The following is a 24,725-nucleotide window of genomic DNA, read 5'->3' on the forward strand; positions in this document are numbered from 1 at the left end:
GCATTCTAGTGAATAAGGCTATATTGTGAGTTACACACTTATCATCAAATTATACATATATACACATACACAAACAGCTTCAATTCACATAACACAACACAAAACTAAAACTTTCTGAAATGGGTCTAAGAGAGTCATACCCCCTGAGTGAGAATTATTGCCTCAATGTGGAGTGGAGTTGGGCCTGGAATTGAGGTCTTAATCTATGTTATTTGAATAGATTAAGAAGATGTGCTGAGCTCATCTTGGTGAGTTCGAGTATCTTTGGTTATTAAAAGAACAATGCACAATAATTAGACATCTACTTCATTTTTTTCTGACAACCCAAAATGCTTAAAAGTACATGAAATAGTCTAAGTGTTGAATCCAAACTAAGGGAATGGAGAGGATTGTAAAGGACCCACTATCAAAGTATTATTCACAGTCTCAGCAAGCAGTGACCCCTGATTTGATGTAAAGTTAATATAGGAGAAAAACTTGAGAGGAAGGGTAGAGGTAGATCACTGTGCATCCAAAAGCAGAGACGGACTGCCTGTGTTGTAGTGAGGAGAGGCTACTGGGCAATAGATTAGGGATTCCTAAGTGGTATCAGATTGCAGAGTGCTTCTGAAGCAAAGTCAGTGCTGTGTTACATCACATGTGCGATCATCAGAAACATTTAAACAGCAGGTAAACTGACAGTGATCTAGGAAATTCAGTCTGACATGGATTCCAAGGTAGTTTAGAGTATAGATATTTTGGGAAACAGTAAGGAGATTTCAGAGATATGAACAAGGCAAACAGGAGATTTTGCAACATAAAACCAAAATTCTAATAGGGCTATGCATATACAGAAAGGGAGGAAGCAATGGGCTGAAAATGTCCAAGATTTTCCCAAGAAAATGGAAGTGATAGTCCTGCTATACATTGGGATGCAAGGGCTGGAGGGGAGCTGGAGATTGGTGCAAGACATTAGAGTGCTACTGGTCTTTTCTTCCCAAGGCATGAGAATGACCCAGTGTGCAGAAGGCAGCCAAGTGTGCAGAAGACATTGAGACCCAGGACCAAACAAGAGCACATGGGGAGAACAGAGTTTCAGATCCTGCTTGAGACTCAAAAAGGAGACGATATTAGAAGGCAGGGAATGTTGCCCTGTGGGGAAAATACAGGAAAAAAGAGAGAGAGCAATCAGGCCAGGTTGGAGAGAGATGTCATAGACGGAAATAGGAAAGAGAAATGTAGTCAGTGACACTAAACATGGAAGGGAAATAGAAATAAGGGTCACTGCATACATGTATGTAAATGTATGTGTGCAGTACATGTATAGGCATTTGGGTGCTTAAAGGTAATGAAAGCCAACGTCCACCAGGAGTGGACATTATACAGGTGTGATGGTTATCCCCAATTTTCAACTTAATGAGCTCTGGATTCACCTTGGAGACAAGCCTTTTGGCATAATAGTGGATAATGTTGTTCATTGTGTTAATTGAGGTGGGAAGATCCCTTCACCTTGGGTAGTACCAGTGCCTAGAATAGGATGGGAACTTTATAGAAGGGAAAAAGTGAGTAGAGTATTCATCACTCTCCATTTCTTGACTGTGGACTCAATGTGATTAGCTGCCTACAGCCTTCTAGACAGTGGCTTCTCCTCCTACTTCTCTGAACTGTTAGAGTACTTTATCTCAGCAAAGGAAACCAACATACCAATATTGTCATCTCATAATTTATATTCCTTCTTATCTTCACTTCTCAGAAACTATATCCTGGAAAACAGTGTATTTTACTTATTATTATTTTCATGGATGAATAAGCATGTGGTGAATGGAAGAAATACAATCTGAAATATATTTGAATTTCTGAGTAGCTCCCATAGACTCAGGATCTTGTCTGCATCAGCCTGTGCCACCTACAGTACAGCATCTGTAGGTTGTTTCTTTCCCAGGGCCCCACAAGAAAGTATGAACCCAAAGAATGGCAGTGTGTTGGGTTTCTCTTTCTAATGAATTTTCAAACTCCCACCAAATGATTCTAGGCACAGCAATGGCCTTCGTGGTATAAAACCGTCTTTGGAGTCTGGGTACTCTGTGCCTTTACCACACAGCCTTTGCATCATGGTATACGCTGTGCATTCAGTGTGCACTTGGAAGACTCATCGACTTCTTTCATGCATCAAAGGCCTGATTGCTGTGTAGAGTTTGGGCTCCTTGAGAAAGCAAAGCTTTGTTTGGCACAAGCAGAGGATTGTGTTCATTCTACTCAGTCAAGTTAGTTTTACATAATAGGTATATAAAGAACAAGCAAAATATTGCAAATGTTTTAGAAGATAATTATAAAATTCTAAATAAACAAGGGCCCATGAGATGGCACAATGGGAAAGATAATTGCTGGTAAATCTGCAATTGATAGCTAATTCCTATATCCTATAAGTTGTTCTATAGCTTCTACTCAAATGCATGCTATGGCATATGCATGGTCAACACACACACACACACACACACACACACACACACACACACACACACACACATGCAGGCACACATACAAACACACAAAAATCTATTAGTCTGCTGGTAGAGAGTAAATGGAGAGAAGTTGAAAAACGGTTGTATTGAAAGCATGATAATTACCCTCATAGAAAGAAGGAATGGAAGAGGAAGAGGGGAAGGGAAGAAGGGAAAATATTGAGACTGGAGGAAGAAAAAAAGGAGGGAAGAAAGGAGAGAGGAGGAAGAGAGAGAATAGAGAGGGAGAGGAGGAATTTGGAAATGGAAGAGAGGCCATGGAGCCCTAGGAACTACAGTTGAAAATGAATAATCAGGCACTAGCAGAGCTGCTCATAGCCATCCATTGGACGGAGTACAGGGTCCCCAATGAAGGAGCTAGAGAAAGTACCCAGGGGGCTGAAGGGGTTTGCAGCCCCATAGGAGGAACAACAATATGAATTAAACAGTATCTCCAGAGCTTCAAGGGACTAAACCACCAACCAAAGAAAACACATGGTGGGACTAGCTGCATATGTAGCAGAGGATGGCCTTGTCGGTCATCAATGGGAGGAGAGGCCCTTGGTCCTGTGAAGGTTCTATGCCCCAGTATAGGGGAATGCTAGGGCCAGGAAGCTGGAGTGGGTGGGTTGGTGAGCAGGGGGAGGTGGGAAGGGAAAGAGGGTTTTCCAAGCAGAAACTAGGTAAGGGGATAACATTTGAAATGTAAATAAAGAAAATATCTAATAAAAATCGAATAATCCGTCACAGAGTCACTTACTTTTCTCCTGAATGTAGTGTTTTTCTCCCATGGAAACTAATACTAATGTGGTCATTTGTGCGTGCAAATAAGGCCTGTGCTTGAAGGGGTTCTCACTCTACTCCGCACGACCTCATCTGTGACTGAAGTGCCTTGGAGAACGAGTAGTTATGAAAACATTTATTCCCAGGATGGTTATTAGCCAACACCAGGAACATTTTGTACATTCACGTGTCACCGAACACCGGGGGAGGCAGAGCTCTGGTCCACCGCAGCTAATATTTTTGTCTTCCTCTTGTTCACAGAACCTAAAGTAAGCTGCAAGCTGGGGCGGTCTGCATCTACATCAGGAGTCCCTCCTCCTTCAGTCACTCCTCTCAGGCAAGCCAGTGATCTGCAACAGAGCCAGGTACCATCATCGTTAGCCAATCGTGATTGACTTCCTGTGGTGCAGCATCCCCAAAGCTTGCCACCTGTCTGTCCTGTGTTGCTGTAGACAATGTTTGCGTTTGCTTTGGTTTCTCTCTGTGTGTATGGGTCTGGGAGGAGTTCCACATCTGTGTTTCCATCTCCAAGAGAATGTCTTTCTTCTTTGTGATTTGGTGATAGTTTCTTTGCTGTTTGTTACCGAATCATGTTTTTGTCTCTGGTTTTCATCATTCTGAAATATAAATGTAGTAAATGTACTGTATGTATGGGAATAGTGGCTATTTAAAAAAAAAATCATTCTCTTTTCCATGTTCTGTGTACTTTTATACTGTCTTTGAAAATTTATCAACATTTGATAAATTTATCTACTTTTTGTGTAAATTTCTTTCTAAATGTTTTGTCCACAATATTTGCACAGATGTTGTCAATGAATCTGTACATACATTTTAACTCTTATCCTGCTATACTGTAATATTTGTGGTAATTTACTTAAATTTTTATTTAGCTTCAAGCATGATTGTAAGACAATGTCAGTGTTGATGTTCTTATAAATATTCATCTATCTATTGACTCCTTGAATTGAATGTGGCAGCTAGTCTTTATTCATTCTTAGGCCATAGAGACAAATTAGCCAACCAGATAATTTAGATATTTACGAACAGCTGTAGATTAATAAGGCAAGCTTATAAATAAATGGCATTTCTCTCTCTTAAGCCAACAATATCAGAAATATTCTCAGAAAAGAGAATGTAAGCGTCTGTGCATGGCAAATGAGATCTTCATTATCACTTGGAGAAAAGAGATAAGAAATAAAGGCATAAGCTAAACTACCATTTATTCCTTTATAGTATACTATGTTGTTTCAATGTTCATTTGGGTGCATGGCTCTGAATGGGAATTTAGGACAAGGAAAACCACTACTATGTAAATATCATTTTGTAACTCAACCAATAGGAACCAAATACCTTAACTTAATTGGTGAAGTTTCGTTATTGTTGCCATGAGGTATTATGGGTGTTAAGCGGGATGATAGGATTTTAGAACAGTTGTTCCACTTTCCGGCTCTTGTGTCTCCCTCTATGATGCTCGACTGAAACAGGATGTTATACAACCAATGACAAGATCTAGGAAACTGTCCAGCACTGATCATCCAAGTGCACACTCATCAATATGGTAAATGTCAGGAGGTTTTAAAACCATAACGAAGCAGAATAACTGCATTTTGTAATGAGAAACATTGTGCGTCTTAGTATTTTTGCCCTACTAAACTATGCACAGTCTTTAATTTCTGGGTGAATGAATATCTGCAAGCACTTGTCTCTCTCAGGTGCATCTCAAGTGCCATTTAGGATTTCTTAATTTAAATTACCAAAGGCCTTTGTATGTAAATGTAGCCATCCTAACTACTTCAAGGATCACAGAATAAGTTGACAGGGCATACTTGCCTCTTAGTCACAGTGACAAAATGACCCTTTCTCTACCGTCTCTCAAATATTGAAAAACTGTTAAAGAGTGTGATATCGAAATTAATCTCTTCCAACACAAAATTAGGAAACTCTCTAGAGCACACTGGTGTGGTTACTTAGCTGGCTCCGTTGTGCATTTAAGGTTATCTAATATGGAAGCAGAGGAATGACCAAACCAGAGCAGGCGGCTCTCCGCCCCAGGCTGACCTCTTACTGAACACCGAGCTTCCCCACAGAAGAGATCCCTGTAAGCCATGCCAGAGATTTGGCCAGTAGCATCTGCCATTCATGTTAGTATGCCTTGAGGTCAGCCCAGCATGCATTCATTACAGAAAAGCCCCAAAAGAGGGACATCAAAACAACCACAAAGATCATTACACAAAGTCAGCTCACGTTGGGGAATTATTTCTCGTGAACTAATTTCCAGCTGAAAAATAAATTGTATTTGCAAAGCCTATTTTCCATAAATAACATTTATTTCCATGAAATTTGTTGAAGATTGTATCTAGCTTTGTGAAATATGGAATAAATTAATGTTAGTAATAAGACTACCGGTGACTAAATTAACCTATAGCTATACATTATAACGATGTTGCATTAGTATAACGCAAGTATGAAAATCCCCAATACTTTCTATGTGCTCTCAATACTTCTGTCTTATTGGTTAAAAAACATGCAAGGCTTGAGTTTTCTGTAAGGCATTCTATTGTATTTAATTAAAGTCAGATTTAAATATGTGAAAGATTACTTTTCAATGCCAGCTGGATGTTGAAATGTTGGAATTATTTGATTTCTATGTTCATGCAGGAATTCTGATTACATTTTATAAACATTGGTGTCACAGGATATTTTAGCATATTATTTAGATTTGTATGGTCATTATGCTTTAAGGACCAGATATTTAGAGGCCACTTTTTAAGTTTAACAGTCTCATAACAAGCATCTCAAGAAATCTGCTACTGAGCAGAAACTACAAACTCATACCTGTCCCCAACACACTTATTATCCATCTCCATCGCTACCAGGAATGAGGCAGATTGATGCAATTTACAACTCCGTCTAAGAAGATTCAAACCCATGGGGTGGCACTTAGGTCAAAGGACTCTGAGGGTGTCTGCTAGCTGCTAGTTCTCTGTACCTGGATGTGTCCTTTATACCCTTATCATCAGAAGTCAAAACTAAGGCAATGGAAAAATTATAAAGTAGCTGAAGAATATTCTTTAGTGTGTGAAAGGCACAGATGTTATGGGAGGATCTGAGGTGAAGTTTTCACAGTGACGATCCCATGCTGTTTATTGTTATCTCTGCTTCTTGCCTGTAGGATGTACAAGGACATGGGTGGAGCCTTTCTGTTCTGTTCTATATCAAACAGGTGCTCTTACTCCCCCATGTGGCAAGAGAGAATGCCAGTGTGAGCTGGCTGACACAAGCTGTCCAGCGTGTCTTGCTTATGGGATGCTAGAAGTTATGAACTGAAACGCTTAAATGCGTCACTCTTCTTTTTTCCAGGGAGCCTGTTTTTTTATCTGTAGAGTATGGGAAGTATTATTTGTTTAATAGTATTGTTGAGAATCAGTGTGATTATAAATATATGATTCATATTATATAAAAATAATATACATTTATATTATATAAGTATATTATATAAATTATATATAATTTCAAATTTAAAATATCAATTATATTATTATAACTGATATAATATTATTGTGTACTAAATATAAATGTATTTTTATATATGAAAAGGATTAGGGATAATATTTATTCTTTCTCTTCTTGCCATACATCATTTTACTCTCTCAAATACTCAAATTTTTCGGATTGCTGGAAAATTTTGAGAGGAGACTTCTGGCCACTGATGTAACAAAGAAGTTGGATGCAGATGGGTGACTTAGTTCACCCCAGTATTCCTATGTAATCCTGTGAGAAATTAAACACTCAGAATTTGCTAGGGTAGTGACTTTTTCTTGTCCTGTATTTATCATGTGTGGTTTGGATAAAATGTAAGTGGAAACTGACTACCAGTGTCATTTCAGCTCCCCTGTCATCTACTGTTATTTATTGTCCTATCTAGATTAAATGACAAATGAATGCAATGGAAATTCTACAGCTATCTAGGATGCTATCAACTTTTGTGGTTAGGAGAAAGAAGATGCTATGGTCAGAATGGTCAGCATATGCTTTAAGATGTATCACTGATTCAAATACATTGTTTTCTTTAAACACCAGCATGCACTCTGTGGAATACACCTTTAACAACAGAAACCAATGGGGCTTCAACAAGCCTGCCCCACACTGCTTGGAGAACTTTAACAAATAAAGTGGATACATGGCTCCCCCTAGCAACCGAAATGTATAGTACAACCAGCTCTTCAAAGGCAGGGTTGCTTTTAAAGTCTTACTTGTAAACACACCTCCTGAGTGAGGAAAATGAGCAACTGTATCCAACGCCCCTTGTGTGCTGCACATTTTTATGGATAGATGAAGGTAACTGCATTGGGCTGTATGACTTCTTCCCTTCATTTAATTATCTCTGTTCAACCTGAGTCTTGAGAGAAAACAAAAAACAAAAAACAAAAAAAGCATTGCCCTTCTTTAATTAAATTAAAGTGCAGGGGTGGGGAGCTTAATTCAATAAATGGAAGAATAACTTCTTGATTTTTTTCCTTCTGTTAATGTCATTGAAATGAGTAGCTTAAGAATGTTTCAAAAAAAAAAAAAAAAGAAAGAAAAAGAAGAAGCTCTCTCTAGCTACTGGGTAAGCTTTCCTTCGACTTAGGTGACCAGTAGAATATGAAGAAATGTTTGTACACAACACTTGCTCACAGTTGTTCTGCACTTTATTCCAGTGCCTCTCTACTTTCCTAATGCTGTAACCCTTTAGTACAGTTCCTCATGTTGTGGTGACCCCAAACCATAAAATTATTCTGCTATTACTTCAATAACTATAGTCTCCCTGCTGTGAGAAATTTTAATGTAAATATCTGATACACAGGATACCTGATTTGCGACCCCCCAAAGAAGTTGAGACCCACCATTGAGAACTTTTGCTTTATTTGAATAATATGGTCCCGTGGTGCATGCTTTTCTGAAGAAACACTAAGGGGCGTTAGTCGTTCCCTTCTATTCTGTGTGACACATAAACGTTACCCCTCGGGTTGAACCACCTTGCTAAACAAAACAGATATCTTAAGCAGCACTCGTGATCCTCCTGCAACTGCCACAGCTCTCAGGATTCTGTATTACCATGTTCATATCATATCTACTTTGTGCTCTTAATATCATATCTAGTAAGAAGTCATAATATGTCTATTAGTGAGGAAGCTGAAGCCAGAGTGTCTCTGTAATTCAAATCTGACACTAGTCACATGGTGCTAAGGTGTAAGCCCAGATTGTCTTATTAAAGCCATGCCGTACACAAAGCTGCCTTCTTCATACTTCGGTTCTCAACTGCTCTCCACATTCTCTTTTGCTCATTGGCTTATTAAACATGCAGATTTTCTTGGGTGTTATATTTGTGTTCATCATTCTTAAATGAAATTTGCATAGGGGAGTATGAATTGCAACAGGACTTCAACTAAACAGTGTCCCAACTTTGACTAGTATCCCCAAGGGTGAAATGAGGTTAGCAATGTGACTCTATCTCTGTCATATCACTCTCAACTTCCACTCTTGTGTTCTCTATTGAAAGAACTCATGAGAGACATAAAGAGCAGAAAGTCTCCCCCCCCCCCAGAGGAAAGGTATAGAAGTATATGATGAACAAAGAGACAATACTCTCCACTTATATTTCAGCTAGTGCATTAATACTCTTCTATTATAGTGATAAAATACCATAACCAAAGCAACTTACAGAAGGAGGGCTTCCTCGGGCTTATGGTCCTAGACAGATAAAAGTCCATTATGACAAGGAAGCCTGACAATCAGTAGTCAGTCAGGTGAGGGCGCTAAGTGTTCACATACTAAACTGCAAGCAAGAAGCAGAGACAATCAACTGGCAATGACTGACTCTTGAGTCTGTTTCCACTCCCATGCTGCTGTCAGCAAAGCCACATCTATTAAGACTGCTCAAACAGTGCCACCCACTGGGGACCAAATATTCAAATGCCAGAGACTCAGAACTCTCACAAACCACTACAGCTGGCTTCATATAGCTCTTAAAGTCTCTAGAGCACGCAATTTTTCTTTGGAGTACTTTCCCTGTCTAAAAAGCTGGCAGACCCTTTTAAACTGACTCTTACTAAGGGAAATAATGATGCCCTTCAAATAAAAAGTCCTTGGCTAGAGAGTAATCATGTAAGGTATAGGTAGTTACGTGTTAGTGGACTTTTAGAGGTTCAAAAGTTCACTATGTCATGCCTCCCTCCCAGGCCCAGAGATATGATTTAAATCCCATTCTATTGAACAATAATCAGAGTTCTGTAGGTTTAGTCATTAGTTTTAAAACCTGCTGATTATAAGCATAGCTCCAGTGATCTCCAAGAATGGATGGATTGACTTTGGGATCAGCTTCACTGAGGCAGCTCAACTTTATTTTCTGTGAACAAGGGTTATGGAGAACTTGGGGAGTAGGTTGGGCCTTCCAGGTTGATAGACATCATTGGCTAGAGTGGGAATGCTTCATTTACATGATAGGAACATGCCAGGCAGGAGACAGGAAGTAAATCTGTCTATAGGCTGTGTGAATTTCGTCAGACCTTTTTGGGGGTTACAGGATGAAAGGGCTGATTGGTCATAATACAGTACCTAATTATCTATCATACAGCAGGCAGGGCTGAGCAGGTCTTCAGTGTTGAATCATGCAGCCCTTGCAGGAAGAGATATGCGGGATCATCCTCTAGATAGATAAGGTCAGACACCTGTGCTGAGAGACACTCTCCAGATAAGATCAGGCAAAGTGCAAGTCCTGCTGAGAAAGAGAGTACTTTATTTTGTACCAAGCTCAGAGAGCTTATCCAGACATGTTGAACTATGACCTTAATAGCAAGATCCAAACTAGTGTTAGGAGAAACTTCTGACCATGTTGAAACAAGGCCTAAGTGCTCAGAGTGTTTACACGTACATGTGTATGAGTATACATACATGTACATGTGCTGCTATGACTGTGCATATGTGTGTGTGTATACATACACATACACATACACATACATACACACACACACACACACACACATACACACACACACACACACATGCATGTGAGTGTGCATGCCTCTAAAGATTTGCACGTGAGTGTGCATGCCTCTGAAGATTTGCATGTAAGTGTGCATGCCTCTGAAGATTAGGCCTTGAGCAACCCTAATAAATTGCACATTCTGAAAATAACATACATAACACACATCTGGACCTGAAAGTATCAGCTGCAGGAGTTTTGGGTGTAGATTTAGCCAACAGCACACAACAGACATTAATATATTCACTAAGGCTTGCCTGGCTTCTGGATTTCTACAGCAATCCCATAACCTGACAGTTTAAAGGGAGAAAAAAATAACCATACTGTCAGTTCAAAGCATTTGTTTTTGTGAAGCAAAGTCTGCATTTGAGCTGGTTAATAATCCCGGTTGTCTGCTATTTTGACAGGGATGGTATTTGGTATTTGAAATGCTGCATTTAATGGCTCTGTTCCGAGGAAATGAGAGACTCATTTGAAGGACCAAAGAGAGTCAAGAGTGATCCTACCTGACACAGTCAACTTTGCATATGAAAGGAAAGAAGGCTTTCCAGGAGAAGCTCAGAGAGCCAATGTTGCTTATCTTTCAAGTGCACTCTGGGTAGATCCCCAGTGTGTGCCATTTACCAACAAAATACTAAATAATGAAACAAGGTGCCCTTGGGGAGTCCAGACACCAGCATAGCCTCTTGGTGTTGCCAAGCCTAGGGAATTCCCAAGTGTTTTACATTCTGAATTCTTGCAAAGTAAGCTGATGAATTTGAAAGCACTTCTCATAGTAGTTTTGGAAAGTTGCAATGTTCTTTTTCTATTGTTCATGTGTTCATCATGTCCCTCCTTTGATCATTTTCTTTGAGCACAGAGAGGCAGAGAGACAGGTCTCTTATTTCTTAGCACAGGCATGAATCAAGAGAGCAAAGCAGTGGGCAGGAGATCAGAAGAGAGACGAACCTTACCACCCGTTTTACACTTTGAGTTTCCTTTTCTTGAATCCAGATGTATTTTGGAAGACAGCTGTGCAGTTTTATAACAAGACCATTGCCTCTAGTCCATTTTTTTAACAACTCCAATTTCTATCCCAGGTCTATTTTTCACAGCTATAACAGAGTGATTTTATGTGCCCTTCCCTGTGTTATGTGCCCTTCTGTACAGTTATTATATATTGCTCTATGCATTTCAAGGCCCTAGTGAGTTGGTTGGTCCTGGTCTTGTTCAGTTAAATCAGCCATCATCATATCCTTTAACTACTCTGTGTTCACACTACACACTCCCCACTAGGCAATCCTTCTCACTCCTTAATGCTCTTGGGGTGTTTACAAAGATTGCATAGGCCTCACTTCTTCTGGCAATCTCCTCATGAGTGTGTTCTCATAACAACTCGACCTTTGCAGCCAAATGGAGAAGTTTAAAAACTGTAATTCCACAGAGTCAAATTTAATATGTTGTTGAGGAAGCTGTACCTACTGTTCCACGTGCTCTTCCCTCTTTTTCTTTTTCTTGATCATAAATGGCTCTGCAGTGAACTTTGGGTAGAGAAAGATTCTACTTAAGATCATGGACGTGTCCTCTGAAGAGGTTTGTCACTTAAGAGAGCAATTTTTGGATCCTGAAGAAAAACCCATACTTCTTTATGTCCCTCTCTCCCTCTCCCTCTCCCTCTCCCTCTCCCTCTCCCTCTCCCTCTCCCTCTCCTTATCCCTCTCCCTCTCCCTCTCCCTTCCTCCCTCCCTCTTCCTCTCCCCCTCCCCCCTCACACACACACACACACACACACACACACACACACACACACACACACACACTCACTCTCACTATTTTTCTCTGTGGGAGAGAATTAACAGGCCTTGCTGTTCTGTGGTTCAACAACTCTTAATCGATGGCTCCTCCATGCTTTCCATCAGGTATATCTTGCTGAACAAAATCATGTGATGCCTCCTCTAAAGTATGTAAGAAATTTTTCTGAAGGGTTTCTCCACTGGTCTTCTACCTGCCCATATCTAATATCTTGCAAAAAAGACCATCACTCCTACTACACCTAACCTCTATTCTATGTCTACCTAAAACAGGGAGAATTTTGGCTACTTTTCTTTGTATCAGAATTTTAAATTTAAAGACATAGAGCAGATATTTAGGGGAGAGAGGAGAGATAGTGATAGATAGATAGATAGATAGATAGATAGATAGATAGATAGATAAGTGCCAGAATAGAAAGACATTCAACACTTAAATGACACAAATATGGATCCAGGGCAGAACATTAACTCTGATGTGGAGTGAATGACACTGAATGAAGACTTAGACAGTCCCTGGGAACAGGGTGGTATGGAGCCATTTCCCACAAATAATTCAGTACAGGATATTATGAGAGAGAGAGAGAGAGAGAGAGAGAGAGAGAGAGAGAGAGAGAGAGAGAGAGAGAGAGAGAGACAGAGAGAGAGAGACAGAGAGAGAGGCAGAGAGAGAGACAGAGAAACAGAGAGAGAGAGACAGAGAAACAGAGAGAGAGAGACAGAGAGAGACAGAGAGAGAGAGATTAATTGATGCTTCATTTTTCTCTTTCCTGTCTTATTTCTGTGTCTCTCTGTCTCATCTCTGTCTCTCTCTGTTGTCTCTGTCTCTCTGTCTCTGTCCCTGTCTCTCATTACTCTATCACAGCCTTATAGGACAGCCATGAACGTTTGGACACTTGCTTCTTGGGTGGTTCCTCCTAATTTACATGCTTGTAGAATTTTTAAAAATACTTCTGCAGCCAAATGGAGAAGTTTAAAAACTGCAATTCCACAGAGACAGATACTGGCTCTTTGTGATAGCCCACTGATCTAACTCCAATCAGGTTTCATTTGTGCTGCTATCTGCATTTCACTGTGACTCCCAGAGGTGGCAGCACTTCATCCTTTCCCTTCCAGGTTCCAGGAAGGGTGACAGTTTTCAGTATCCCTCCCAGAAACAGGGAGACAGAGTGAGGTGAGGAGTGAGGCCAGGGAAGGTGGAATAGAGAGAGACATATTTTTCTTTTATCCTCACTTTTACTTCTCCTTCCAGTCAACAACTCTCTGGCAGGCCAGATGGGTGAATGGCTAGAGGTCCCTGAAGGATGCTGGGACCTGCCAGGCAGAATGATGCTAGGACAGTCTTATGTACCACAGGCCTGATCCAGCAGCTGCAAGCTCCTCAAAAGTGTATGGAAGATAAAAGCAAATATGAGACCATTTTAATGTTTGAGCCTCATCCTAAACCCCTGTGCTGTAAATATTAGTCACCCACAATCTCCTATTTAGTCTGGCCTCTTATGTGCCACTGACTTAGCCTTGATAACTAGCAAGTGTAGCTGCTATGATGTTCTGCAGTAAGGCTCAGTAGTATTTAGACTTTACACATCGTTTTCATTCAGCCAACAGATTCTCATGGTTACAATGCTGCCACCATATGGTCTGTTAGGTATTCTAGCTTGCAAAACTGTTGATCCAACTCCTTCTATTCAGAGAAATTTCAGCCTAGTAAAGAGATCAGTTATGTGTGTGTACATGTGTGTGCAGTGACAATGTAGTACATCTAAGACATACATACAGAGAAGACAGTAGGATTCATTGCCAGGATTGGAGAAGCCACCGAAGGTGGTCAAGTGCAGCTTTCTTGAAGGAGGATGTGCCATTTGGTAGATACCCTAACAAGAGTGGGAAAGGTTGTTACAGCAGACATCAGGTTTGCAAAGGAGTAAAGACCTGTCAGCTGTGTGATTTGTCATTGGAAGGAAGTAACTAGCATCAGGGGAGTTACGGATGTTGAGATAGAAAAGACTGGGGAAAAATCATGAAGGGATGAAGAATAAATGTCTAAGTTTCCAGAAATGTACAACAGTCATCCTTTCTCCATGTTCTGAATAAAGCAACTTGCAGCCTTAGGATATTCAGCACAGATTTGCCCAGAGCTGCTTCCTTAGAACTCAAATGCTCATTCCTGTGCGAATAATCCATGAGGATCAGATGATAAAATGGTTGGAGAAGAGACCCTTAAGCTCAAAATTCACGGGACAAAAATGGAAACTGTTAGCTCAAAAGAACCCCCAATGGATGGCCTTCCTAAGAACAGCTCTATGATTGCTTAAGATTTGTAATGTTGGTAATGGAGGGGGAATGTGCATAGTAGCTAACAGTCACATTATAATTTATCTCTGAATATTCCAGTGTCAAAAATCCCTTTTAAACCCCTCCACTATCCTAAAAAGAAAAAAAAGAAACCAAGTAACTAATAACTATTCGATTCTAGGGTTTAATTCAAAGCTTATTTTCAAATCTTAAAATGACCAATCTCAAAAGCCCTTAAAGTATCGAGAATCAAACCTTATGTTTGCATTAGATTTAGTACCATAGATATATCTCTTTCTCTCTCTCTCTCTCTCTCTCTCTCTCTCTCTCTCTCTCTCTCTCTCTCTCTCTCCATGTTCTTCTTCTTTTTTAATAAATAACTTTTACAACAGTGTTTGCCTCCATGCATATATATATATATATATATATGTATGTATGTATGTATGTATGTATGTATGTATACACGACAGGTATGCATGGTGCTCACTGAGATCAGAAGAGGACAACAGATGGCTGAGAGAGAACCAAGTAGATGCTGTGAACAGGACCTGAGTCCTCCTCTACAAGGACAGCAAACACCCTTAATCACTCCAGCCCACACTTGCACATGCACCATTAATATTTTCCATCTATCAATGTAGTGACCTTTTCAGGACCACAGCATATGTTTTTGTTCTGTTTTGTTTTGTTTTGTTTTGTTTTGTTTTGTTTTGTTTTGTTTTGTGGTTTTGCTTTTCCTGACACTTCCTTTGCAGGTAGACTTGTATTCACATCAGTTATCAGGAAGGCTACATGGGTGGCTGTCCCAGCAATGCCAGGGAGCAGGTACACAATGTCAGTTGGCTACCTCGCTTTTTTTTTTTTTAGATCTTCCACTATAAATATTCTCCATACCAAGGGGCAGAGATTATAGTTCTTAACAATCTGTCCACCACAGGACCAAACCCACTGACTAAATATTTGTGTCTCTTGAATTTTACATGTAAAGGAATGAGTTTTCTTATGTAGTAAGATTGATATAAATTTGATGTAATATATGTGTTGCCGTCTCTTAGTAATCACAACAGTCCTACAAATCAGGACTCTGTCAGAGAAGCACCTGAGTAGCAGCAGGTCAAATAGAGTGGCCATATAGCAAGTAACAGAAGGCCAGGGGCTGTGTCTCCTCTCTTCTCATACTAGGTATTATGTTCTAGGTCAGTGATCCGTAATCTGTGCTTTGCAGCAAGGAGCCTTTCACAGGACTCACCTAAGACCAGCAGAAAACACATATTTACATCACAATTCATAACAGCAGCAAGATTACTGTTGTGAAGCAGTAACAAAAATAGTTTTATGGTTAGGGGGTCACTGCAACATGAGGAACTGTATTAAAGAGTCATAGCACTAGGAAGGGTGAGAATCACTGCTCTAAGCTGTCTGCATTCCCTACAGTCCATTCCCACTAGCAGTCTAGAGCAAATGCCCTTTTGCAAATTTGCTGTGCAGTTCATCACCACTAGAGGGGGAGCGAGGACCTTCAAAGTTAACATACTGCCTTTGCCACAAGTTTATCAGTTTATTGCAACTTAAGTCTCTCTCTCTCTCTCTCCCTCTCTCCCTCTCTCCCTCCCTCCCTCTCTCCCTCTCTCCCTCTCTCTCTTTCTCTCTCCCATACACACACACACCACCACCACCACCACCACCACCACCACCACCACCACCACCACCACCACCACTACCACCACCACCAAAACAATGAAAATGCCACTGTCTCCCAAATGTGTCCCTCTATTTTTGTATGTTAATGTAGTTTAAAGTATATTGCACAATAATTAACTATAAATAAAATGTAACAAGATTAAGGATACATATGAATACTAACAAACAGTTATATGAGCCCATGGTCCTTATTTATTCATTTACAGGTACAAGAGACTTACTGTTTTATAATATATACCATCAACCTTCCAGAATAAACCATGTGAAAAATGAAATTAATCATGGCTACTTTCCTCAAGCCTATATCTTACTGCTTAAACAAAAGGTTAAAAAATCATTGGGGAATATAAATTTAATTTCGGTTATATCATATTACTCTAAAATTAAGTTCTTTCCCCAAATAATTCTCCAAAGAATATGTCTTTACTTGATGTACCAGGCACTGCATTATATCTTTATCTTCCTTGAGTGAAACATGGTTATATTTAACCTACCCCTTTAAAACTCACTCCCAATGACTAATGCAGGCTAAAACTAATCTTCATACATTTTCACTGACTATGACCTACAAGATTAAATCCTACCTGGAGACAAACCTTGAAGCCCACATTTTAAAAACATAAAAGAATAGTGATGACTCATTTACTGTAGGGACAAAGCAGAATAGAGAAGTACAATCCTGTGAAAATAGGGATCCATAGAGTACTGGAAAGGATTTCTGCCTGTTCTAGCATTTGGAACTTGCCATCCACATATGTGTATATGTGTATATATATATGGGCATATACATATATATATAGGCAATATATGGGTATATATATATATATATATATATATATATATATATATATATATAGAGAGAGAGAGAGAGAGAGAGAGAGAGATAGGCTGGGGAGATGGCTCAATGAAGCAATGGCTCTGTTTTATTATTATTTTAAATACAGATGTGTAGAGAAAGAAGTCAGAAAGAAGTAGAGGATTTGTCTGACCTTAGGAGTAGTGACCATTTTGTCCTCCAGATGTGCAGATAGCCAAAATGTCTATAGACAAAGACGTGATGGTAGTCCGCAAAGGAAGCTGGGAAACATTCTTTCATCATTGGGAAATTATCATTCTTAACTCCCAGAGGATATAAAAAATGCAGGTCAGGGATGTTACAGCTGTTTTCAGCTGAGGAGAGTCTTTGTCAGAGGGTTTATGTCTGGTTCCATTGAAAAGGGTACCCTCTGGTCATGTAGTAAGGGGAAATCTTAACTTGATTGCCTATTACTGCCCTGTAATCCTGAAGAGACTTGGAAAATTATTATTAGTGGGCTCTAAGCAGATGACATGGTTACAGAGTACAACTAGGGGATTTTCTGGGAGGGTTCAGGATGGGGAGGAGCAGAGAGGAGAGAGTGAGCATAGAGTTGGTTTAGGGTGACTGTGACTGTCCCATGGCCACAACCATTGCACTAAAATGAGCTGGCAGAAGTAGCAGTGAGCTACAGAGCATCAAAAGGGAACAGAAGAAAATAGATGATCGATGTAAAGAATTGTATCTGGTCTGGGGATAAAGGGATGAAGGTCTCTTTTAGCCACTTTCTCCATAACATCTATAAGGTATTTAGGCCGATGGTTCAGGAACACATAGAGCTGTGGTGGAGTGAAAGCTATTGTGAAAGCTTGCTTAAAACATTTTGTTTGACTATATGATGGAGTCTAGTATGTAAAAGATTTACAAGACAGGGTGGAAACATAGGTGTTAGGATAATAATAAGTAAAGAGTGATCACGATGGGGAGCCAGAGGGGGAGGGAACCAGAGGCCCATACAAGGGAGAAGGCTTAGTGTTGAAAACTTTCTGCTCTGTGTCCTAAGCCCTATTTCAAATGAGTTATGATTTGTTAGCCTGGAAGCAGCAGATTCCTAGAGGAGAGCACAAATACCTTCCTAGAGGTCAGCTCTAGTCCTTTTTGGTCTTGGAGTACCACAGCAGTGAAAGAACCACACTTTCTGAAGGATGTTAAGCTGACCTGAACTGGTGATGCAGTGAGGTTACCTGATGCACAGAAGGCTTTGGTTCTGAGTCACTAAAACAATGGCCACAGTAGCAAGAAGATAGATGCAATGGGAGGTCCATGGCCCATTAGTCTCCTTTAGAGGTCACCAAAACTGCTTTTAGGGATTTGGCATGTCAGTGTCTCGGTAACTCCTTCAAAGCTTACAGAAGGGGGAAGAGAGGGTCTGCAGGTAGAGGTAGAGTTTCTCAGAAGAGGGCCCATCTAAGGAGCCATGATAAAACTTAAACAGTTGGCAAAGTTTCACCTTCTATACACTTATGTCAGGAAGTGTAACTGTACAATCTTGTGAGGAACATTAAAAGACAAGGTTGCATGGCAGCTTTTATATTAAGGTTAGCAGGAGTTAAATGCAATTGTATAACTCTCTGGACCGTGTACTAGAGTTTTATAAAAGGATAAGGCAAAATTAACTGTTCCTTTACATTAGAGTTCCACATAATCTTTCATAGCCAATTTTTTATATATATGATTTTGAATATTATCTTACTTTAACTAAACTTTAAGTTTACTTAAACTTGCTTTAAATGACTTGCTTTAGGCTCAATTTTGACAACAATGCATAATATTTCTTATACTTTGGAAGATAAAAGTTGGTCTGTTCCTCCAAGCTTGTCTCTGGAAATGAATTATATTTGTACTGAGCATGAATGACCACAAACTTGTATATTTTAATTTATCTTTAACAGTTTAAAACAAATTGGTTTCTTTTTCCTTTCCTTTCCTTTCCTTTCCTTTCCTTTCCTTTCCTTTCCTTTCCTTTCCTTTCCTTTCCTTTCCTTTCCTTTCCTTTCCTCTCCTCTCCTCTCCTCTCCTCTCCTCTCCTCTCCTCTCCTCTCCTCTCCTCTCCTCTCCTCTCCTCTCCTCTCCTCTCCTCTCCTCTCCTCTCCTCTCCTCTCCTCTTTTTTCCTTTTCTTTTTCTATTGTTTTTTTGAGACAGGATTTCTCTGTATAGCTCTGGCTGTCCTGGAACTCACTCTGTAGACCAGGCTGGTCTCGAACTCAGAAATCCACCTGCCTCTGCCTCCCAAGTGCTGGGATTAAAAGCGTGCAAAAGCGTGCACCACCACTGTCCAGCAAAAGTTGGTTTCTTTGATGAGATTAGGATTTTGTGCTTTTATCCCTGTTAAATTTGTGTCTTAATAATTCACAATTTTGAATTAACAATCTGTTAGTATCAAAATAAATTCCAAATCATAAATACGGTCCACAGAAAGAGTAGGAGCCTCATTTTTGAGATCTTTTTACAATATACTTTTACAAAAACTATTACAGATTTTTTTTTATTACTCACTTTCTCCAAGTTAAATCTCTATAAAAACAGCAAAGAGAACATTGGGAATTTATAAACATTAATCATCAAATATATGTTACACAGACCTTGTTCATGGTTTTCTGCTCATTTGTTATTTATCATTCTCTGGACCAATATGATCATACTATATGCTAATCTAAAGTATCTTGAAGGTGTGCTGCTACCCCTATAATATAGGGAACATAAAATAAGCCATTATGGAGACCTGATGTTGCCTCTTTAGTTAAAAAAGGGGGGAAGACGATAGTAATTAGAGGAACACCATGTGATAGTCTTAACCAAGATGTCAGTAAAGTCACATGGCATGCTTCTATCCTGATGTCACCAGGCAAGAGGGTGGCAAGCCACATGGCTACTAGGTCATGATCCAAGATAACAAACCATGTATCTCAAAAGTCAGCACATCCAGCAAATTCCCTTTTCTGGAAAGACAGGTGAATCAGTCTTACAAACATGGATTATTATAGCAAATTAAAATTATCTACAATTTTTTTTTAAAATCACACTCAATGAAGTTACAAATCCAAACAAAAAACAAAAAAACAAAACAACAACAACAACAACAAAAACCAAAAACCCAGAAAGTTAAAATTTTGACAAATGCTTTAGAGACAGCAAACAAAAACAAGAAAAAAGTGGAGGAAATTTAGAGAGTTAAACAGCTTGTCTTTTGTAACCTCTGTATGAAATAGGTTACTTCTTAGTTGTTTTCCACTGCAAAAATATCTTTCCCAGGGTGATTCTGATTTTCTGCATTTTTGCCCGTTGTGAAGTCAGGTGGCTGGCTTCTGGTCTCAGGATAGAGACTTTGGAGGAGTCTTTGAAACAAGCATGTTTGGGTCTGGGACAAATTGACCAAATTCCACCTTCAGAGTTAGCCTTCTCAATAAAGTAGGATAGCATAAAACAATGTTTTAATATCATTCTTACCCCAAAGGCATTTGAATCTCTTTAAGACTGAACCCAGTGATCTACATACCCATAACAATTTATGTGTATCTATAGATGAGAGCAGAGAATCTGTAATGCTTTAGCCTACAAAGTGGGATGCTGCCCTTATATAGGGACAGAAGTGATTTCCATAGTCAACTGCAAAAGCTGGGAAATGTAATCTCTCAGCAGAAAGCCACTGGAATCAGGGATCACCTCGTAAAACTGCTTTTACCAGTTTGAGTACTTGAGATGGAGTTCACAGAACCCACATATAGCAGGATGTACAGTGTGAGGATCTGTAGTCTCAGACTTCCTATGAAGAGACAGGAGGAACAGAAAGAAGAGACCCTTAAACCTCTTGAGCCAGGTAGCCTGAAATATGCAGTGAAGAGACTGCATCTCCCTTCCAAATACAAATCAGCTCTGACCCTGTGCACCTTGTAAAATCAGACAGGATAGAAAGAGTCAAGGTGTTATGGTCATAGACTTAACCCTGACTCAAACAAGATGGAAGATGCAGATCAACAACTGAATTTACCCTATGATCCCTATACATAGGCCATGGTATGAGTGAGCCCACATTCACATACATGAATATGTACATATACATATATGGACACACATATATACAAACATTATACATACCCATGCCTTAAAGTATATTTTTAAAGTAATTGAAAATAGGAACTGAAGAGATAGCTCAGCAGGTAAGAATCGATAGTGCTTCTGCACTGGACCCAAGTACAGTTGTCAGTGCCCACTTCAGATGGGTCACAAATGCCTGTAACTGCAGCCTCATGGGGACGGAATGCCTCTGACCTCTGTGGACACCTACACTCACGTGAACTGACCCACAGACATACAGAAACCCATACACATAATTAAAAATAATATAAACAAATCTTTAAAAAGATGAAAACAACAGAAATTAGGATAAAGAAGTCTAAGATGGAAATAAAAACATCAAGCTGCCTTTGTATTAATGATAAAAAGACATGGTAATAATTAATTATGTTCAAATTTCCACTGACAAGAGGAAAGAATATAAGCTGTTACTCCATTTTCTAGTTATATGCCTAGAAAAGGGTGAAGAGCCAAATGTTTAGATGAAACCATTCAATCCCTGTCACTGAAATGCCCTCTGAGGAGAGGGGTTTGTATAAAACCTCAGAGAGCGCCAGGGACCTGCCTTCATGAGACAATGATGACAGCACATTCACATGAAGACGTTGTCCCAGCGTGTGTACATAGCATTGCTGGTCCCCACTGTGAGATTTTCTGAACAAAATTGATCAACTCCTCTACCTAAGCCACAGTTGCTGTGACCCTGTCTCCCTGGCTTTGACCACGTACAAATAAATAAAGGAACAGAGACTGCTTTCCCTCTTAATAGCAGTCAGGTTGGACTAGAAGAAACGGGCACATGATGGTCTAAATGGCAATTTTATTAGATTTCGAGAAAACTTCGGAATAGTTCAGAAGGCGAGGTCATTGAACCTTTTATCGGAGGACCTTTAAAACTGTGATAGATTTTCAGAGGTAAAAATGACATCAGTGGGCTTCTTCCTGGCCAGTGGAAAGGGTAGCCGTGGGCTTTTCGACCTTTGTAACTTGGGTCTGTAGGAGATCCTAAACACTAAATACTCTTATTTACACACAGGCAAATGTTGACTGTTGTGAGAATGTGTATATTCTAGAACACCAGATAGGCGATTGTTCTAGGGGAGCAAGACGGGTTCTAGGGCCAAAAGGCACATGTGGCGTGAAAGCATTTGAAAGGGGTCTACCAGACTGGGACGAACCCAGGGGGAGGATGCGGGTAAGTAGAAGAGACCAGAGAGAGACGCAACAGAAGCAAATTTTGTTTGATAAATGACAACTTACTGTACATGAATATTTGATATGCTAATAAACATGTTTTAATGTCCACACCATTTGCATGGTTTTGTGCTGCCACAAGGGGGCAGTATTGCCTCAGCGTTTCCTCCTTACTGTCAGCTTTTTCTCCTAAAACCCTGCAGTAGATTTCTCAGCACTTGCTTAGGAAGCAGCAAGCAGTAATTTATCTTGTATTCTGTGTTGCAGAACAACAGGGATCTGGCTAAAGACCAGCACTTCTAAAATTTCTTTGTAACCATATATATAATGACCGTGGGTCTTTTATGTGTCAGTGAAAAATGCCACTTTTAGGAGGTGTGGGCCTCACCATAGCCTCGTGTGAATCAAACACATGGCCTTTTCAGTAATAGGATTTCAGGACTAACGAGGGAGTATTAGACCTGCAGGAGAGTCAGGAAGCTGAGGTTCCTTTGAGAATTGAAAGACTCCCCTGGCTCTCCAGCAGCTGGGCGGGAGGATGAAAGACCAAAGACATCTTTAGCCTTCTCTGTAGTCACGACCAGCAGCTCTGTCTCCATTTTGTGTTGAGTAGGAGGACAAGCAGCCTGCCTTCCCTGGTTCAGCTGGCTTGCAGAAGGATGCTCTGGCAGGTTTGTCACATGGGGTGCAGAGAGCCCCTTCATAGCAGAGGGAGTCAGGTGAAGCTACAGAGCCTAGGATCTAATTCTCCAGAGTGAGGTCGAAGAGATTTTCAGTAATTAACTGTCTATTCTGGGAGCTGCTGGGTAGTGCCAAGGAAGGATAAAACTAAGCCTTCCTTTCCCCTGGGGGAACTAGATGAGAAGACTGCGGCTCTCAAAGAGAGGCCAACTCACAAGGTTTGGGGCACTGAGTCCAGATTCACTCAGTGTTTGAGTGCTGAACATGTGCGTTTAAAGTGTCTTCTGAGAAGTCATGCTAAGAAGGGCTGTATACCCCTGTGTCGTCAAATGAAATAACTTGATGTCAACGTAAAACAGTGAGCACCTGTTATCTAACACACCTGTCTGGAGTGTTTGTTTCCCTTTGTCTAAAGCATAGCTAGCCTGTGGGAAGGGATATTGCTTGGGGAGTAAATGACAGGAAGTGTTTGCATTCATCTGTGCCCCCTTGAGACTGGGACCAGTCTCCATGAAAAGGGAAGGGGTGTGTTATGTTGTGACTCTGATTAGCTGGGGGAAATTCGGGACCTGTAATGTGACTTAAGCAGCAGATGCTCTCCATCGACCAGTGACCACAACCTCTCTGAGCCTTTCTCTTTGGGTTATCTGATTCCAGAAAGACCCTCAGAATTTGCTGTTAGTCAGTGGAAAACTGGACCATATGCTTGATGCCATGGGCCAAATCTGGTCTACTTTCTGGTCTTCTAGGAACAGTGCATTGGTAGAGAAGCTAAAGTTATATTTGGTCAGCGTAGAGTATGGGAATTTCTTGATACTGAGCATAGGAGAGTCATCAGAATTCAGGGAATTAAAAACTACTTTAATGTGGGAAGAGGTATACTTTAGTTCTTCACATAAGGCGAGTGCTCTAACATGACATGACAGCCCCCACCCATAGTGGCTATCACTTGGAAGTCATAACTCTAATAACATACTGATTGTAGAACCAATGGTGTTTTAGGTGAGGAGCAGTCTCAGTTGTATATATTACCATAAAGGAATGAAGTGTCTTTTAATTCAAAAGGAGAGTTAGCATTAATCCACAATTCTCATTGTTGAAACTTCAAAAGGATTTGCCTTCCCCCACAACCCATGTGCAGTAGCCAGTAATCTCCATACTTTGTTTGCTGACAGTGACAACATCTCCATTGCTGTGTTAAAAATTCAGAACAAATTGTGACCCCCATCTTTGGAGGTTGAGTTCTTTTCCATTCTTTTCTAAAATTTCATGGGAAAATGTCACCCTTCCCGTACACACTACATAGTATTTTATGTAGCAGTGAAAACAAACAAAAAAATGAAGATGTTTATTTCTTTCCTGAACTTATATTCTTTGTGAGTTAGATGGTAAGATATGGAACAGAAGCTGAAGGAGCCAATGGGCACCCCAGCTGGGAGATTCTAAGTTAGGAAAGCTGCTACTCCTCAGGTTCTGCGATTAGATATGAAAGTGCAGATGTGCAGTCTCTAGGCTTTATCCTGTTGCAATTATCCCATAGCTGAGTTCCCTGGACAAATTATTTAACCTCTGACTCAGGAGCCCTGTCAGAAAAATGGTAGTAATTAAGACAGCTGTAATTATAGTCCTAATGAGCATATGATAGAGGTAACGGATGATAAGGTGGGTTGACAATATCATTGGTTTTCTTATCATTGCTCAATACTCAAAGGGACAATGAATACATTATTTTATGCTGATTCCAGAGTAGAGAGAGATATCAAATATATCGAATAAGAAATTTGGCAAGTGCTGCTCAGGGAATATGTAGTCCAGCAAGCAGAGACATGATAAGATGGGGCTTTCCGAG

General features: G+C 40.1%; 1 protein-coding gene across 11 annotated transcripts in view; it reads left to right on the forward strand.

The window, feature by feature from the left end:
- Nyap2 (neuronal tyrosine-phophorylated phosphoinositide 3-kinase adaptor 2) overlaps positions 1-24,725 on the forward strand; it is a 291,185-nt gene that overhangs the window by 217,916 nt on the left and 48,544 nt on the right. For 8 of the 11 annotated variants that reach the window (XM_006496485.4, XM_030254174.1, XM_006496486.4 and 5 more), the window contains one exon: positions 3,525-3,628. In XM_006496485.4, coding sequence (XP_006496548.1) covers positions 3,525-3,628 — 104 coding nt within the window. Of the gene's footprint in view, positions 1-3,524; positions 5,660-24,725 lie in introns of those variants that run through there. The other 3 variants (NM_001356399.1, NM_001356398.1, NM_001356400.1) reach the window with 1 other exon arrangement.

Source organism: Mus musculus, chromosome 1 (assembly GCF_000001635.26).
Source record: "Mus musculus strain C57BL/6J chromosome 1, GRCm38.p6 C57BL/6J".
In the NCBI taxonomy this organism is placed as follows: Eukaryota; Metazoa; Chordata; class Mammalia; order Rodentia; family Muridae; genus Mus; species Mus musculus.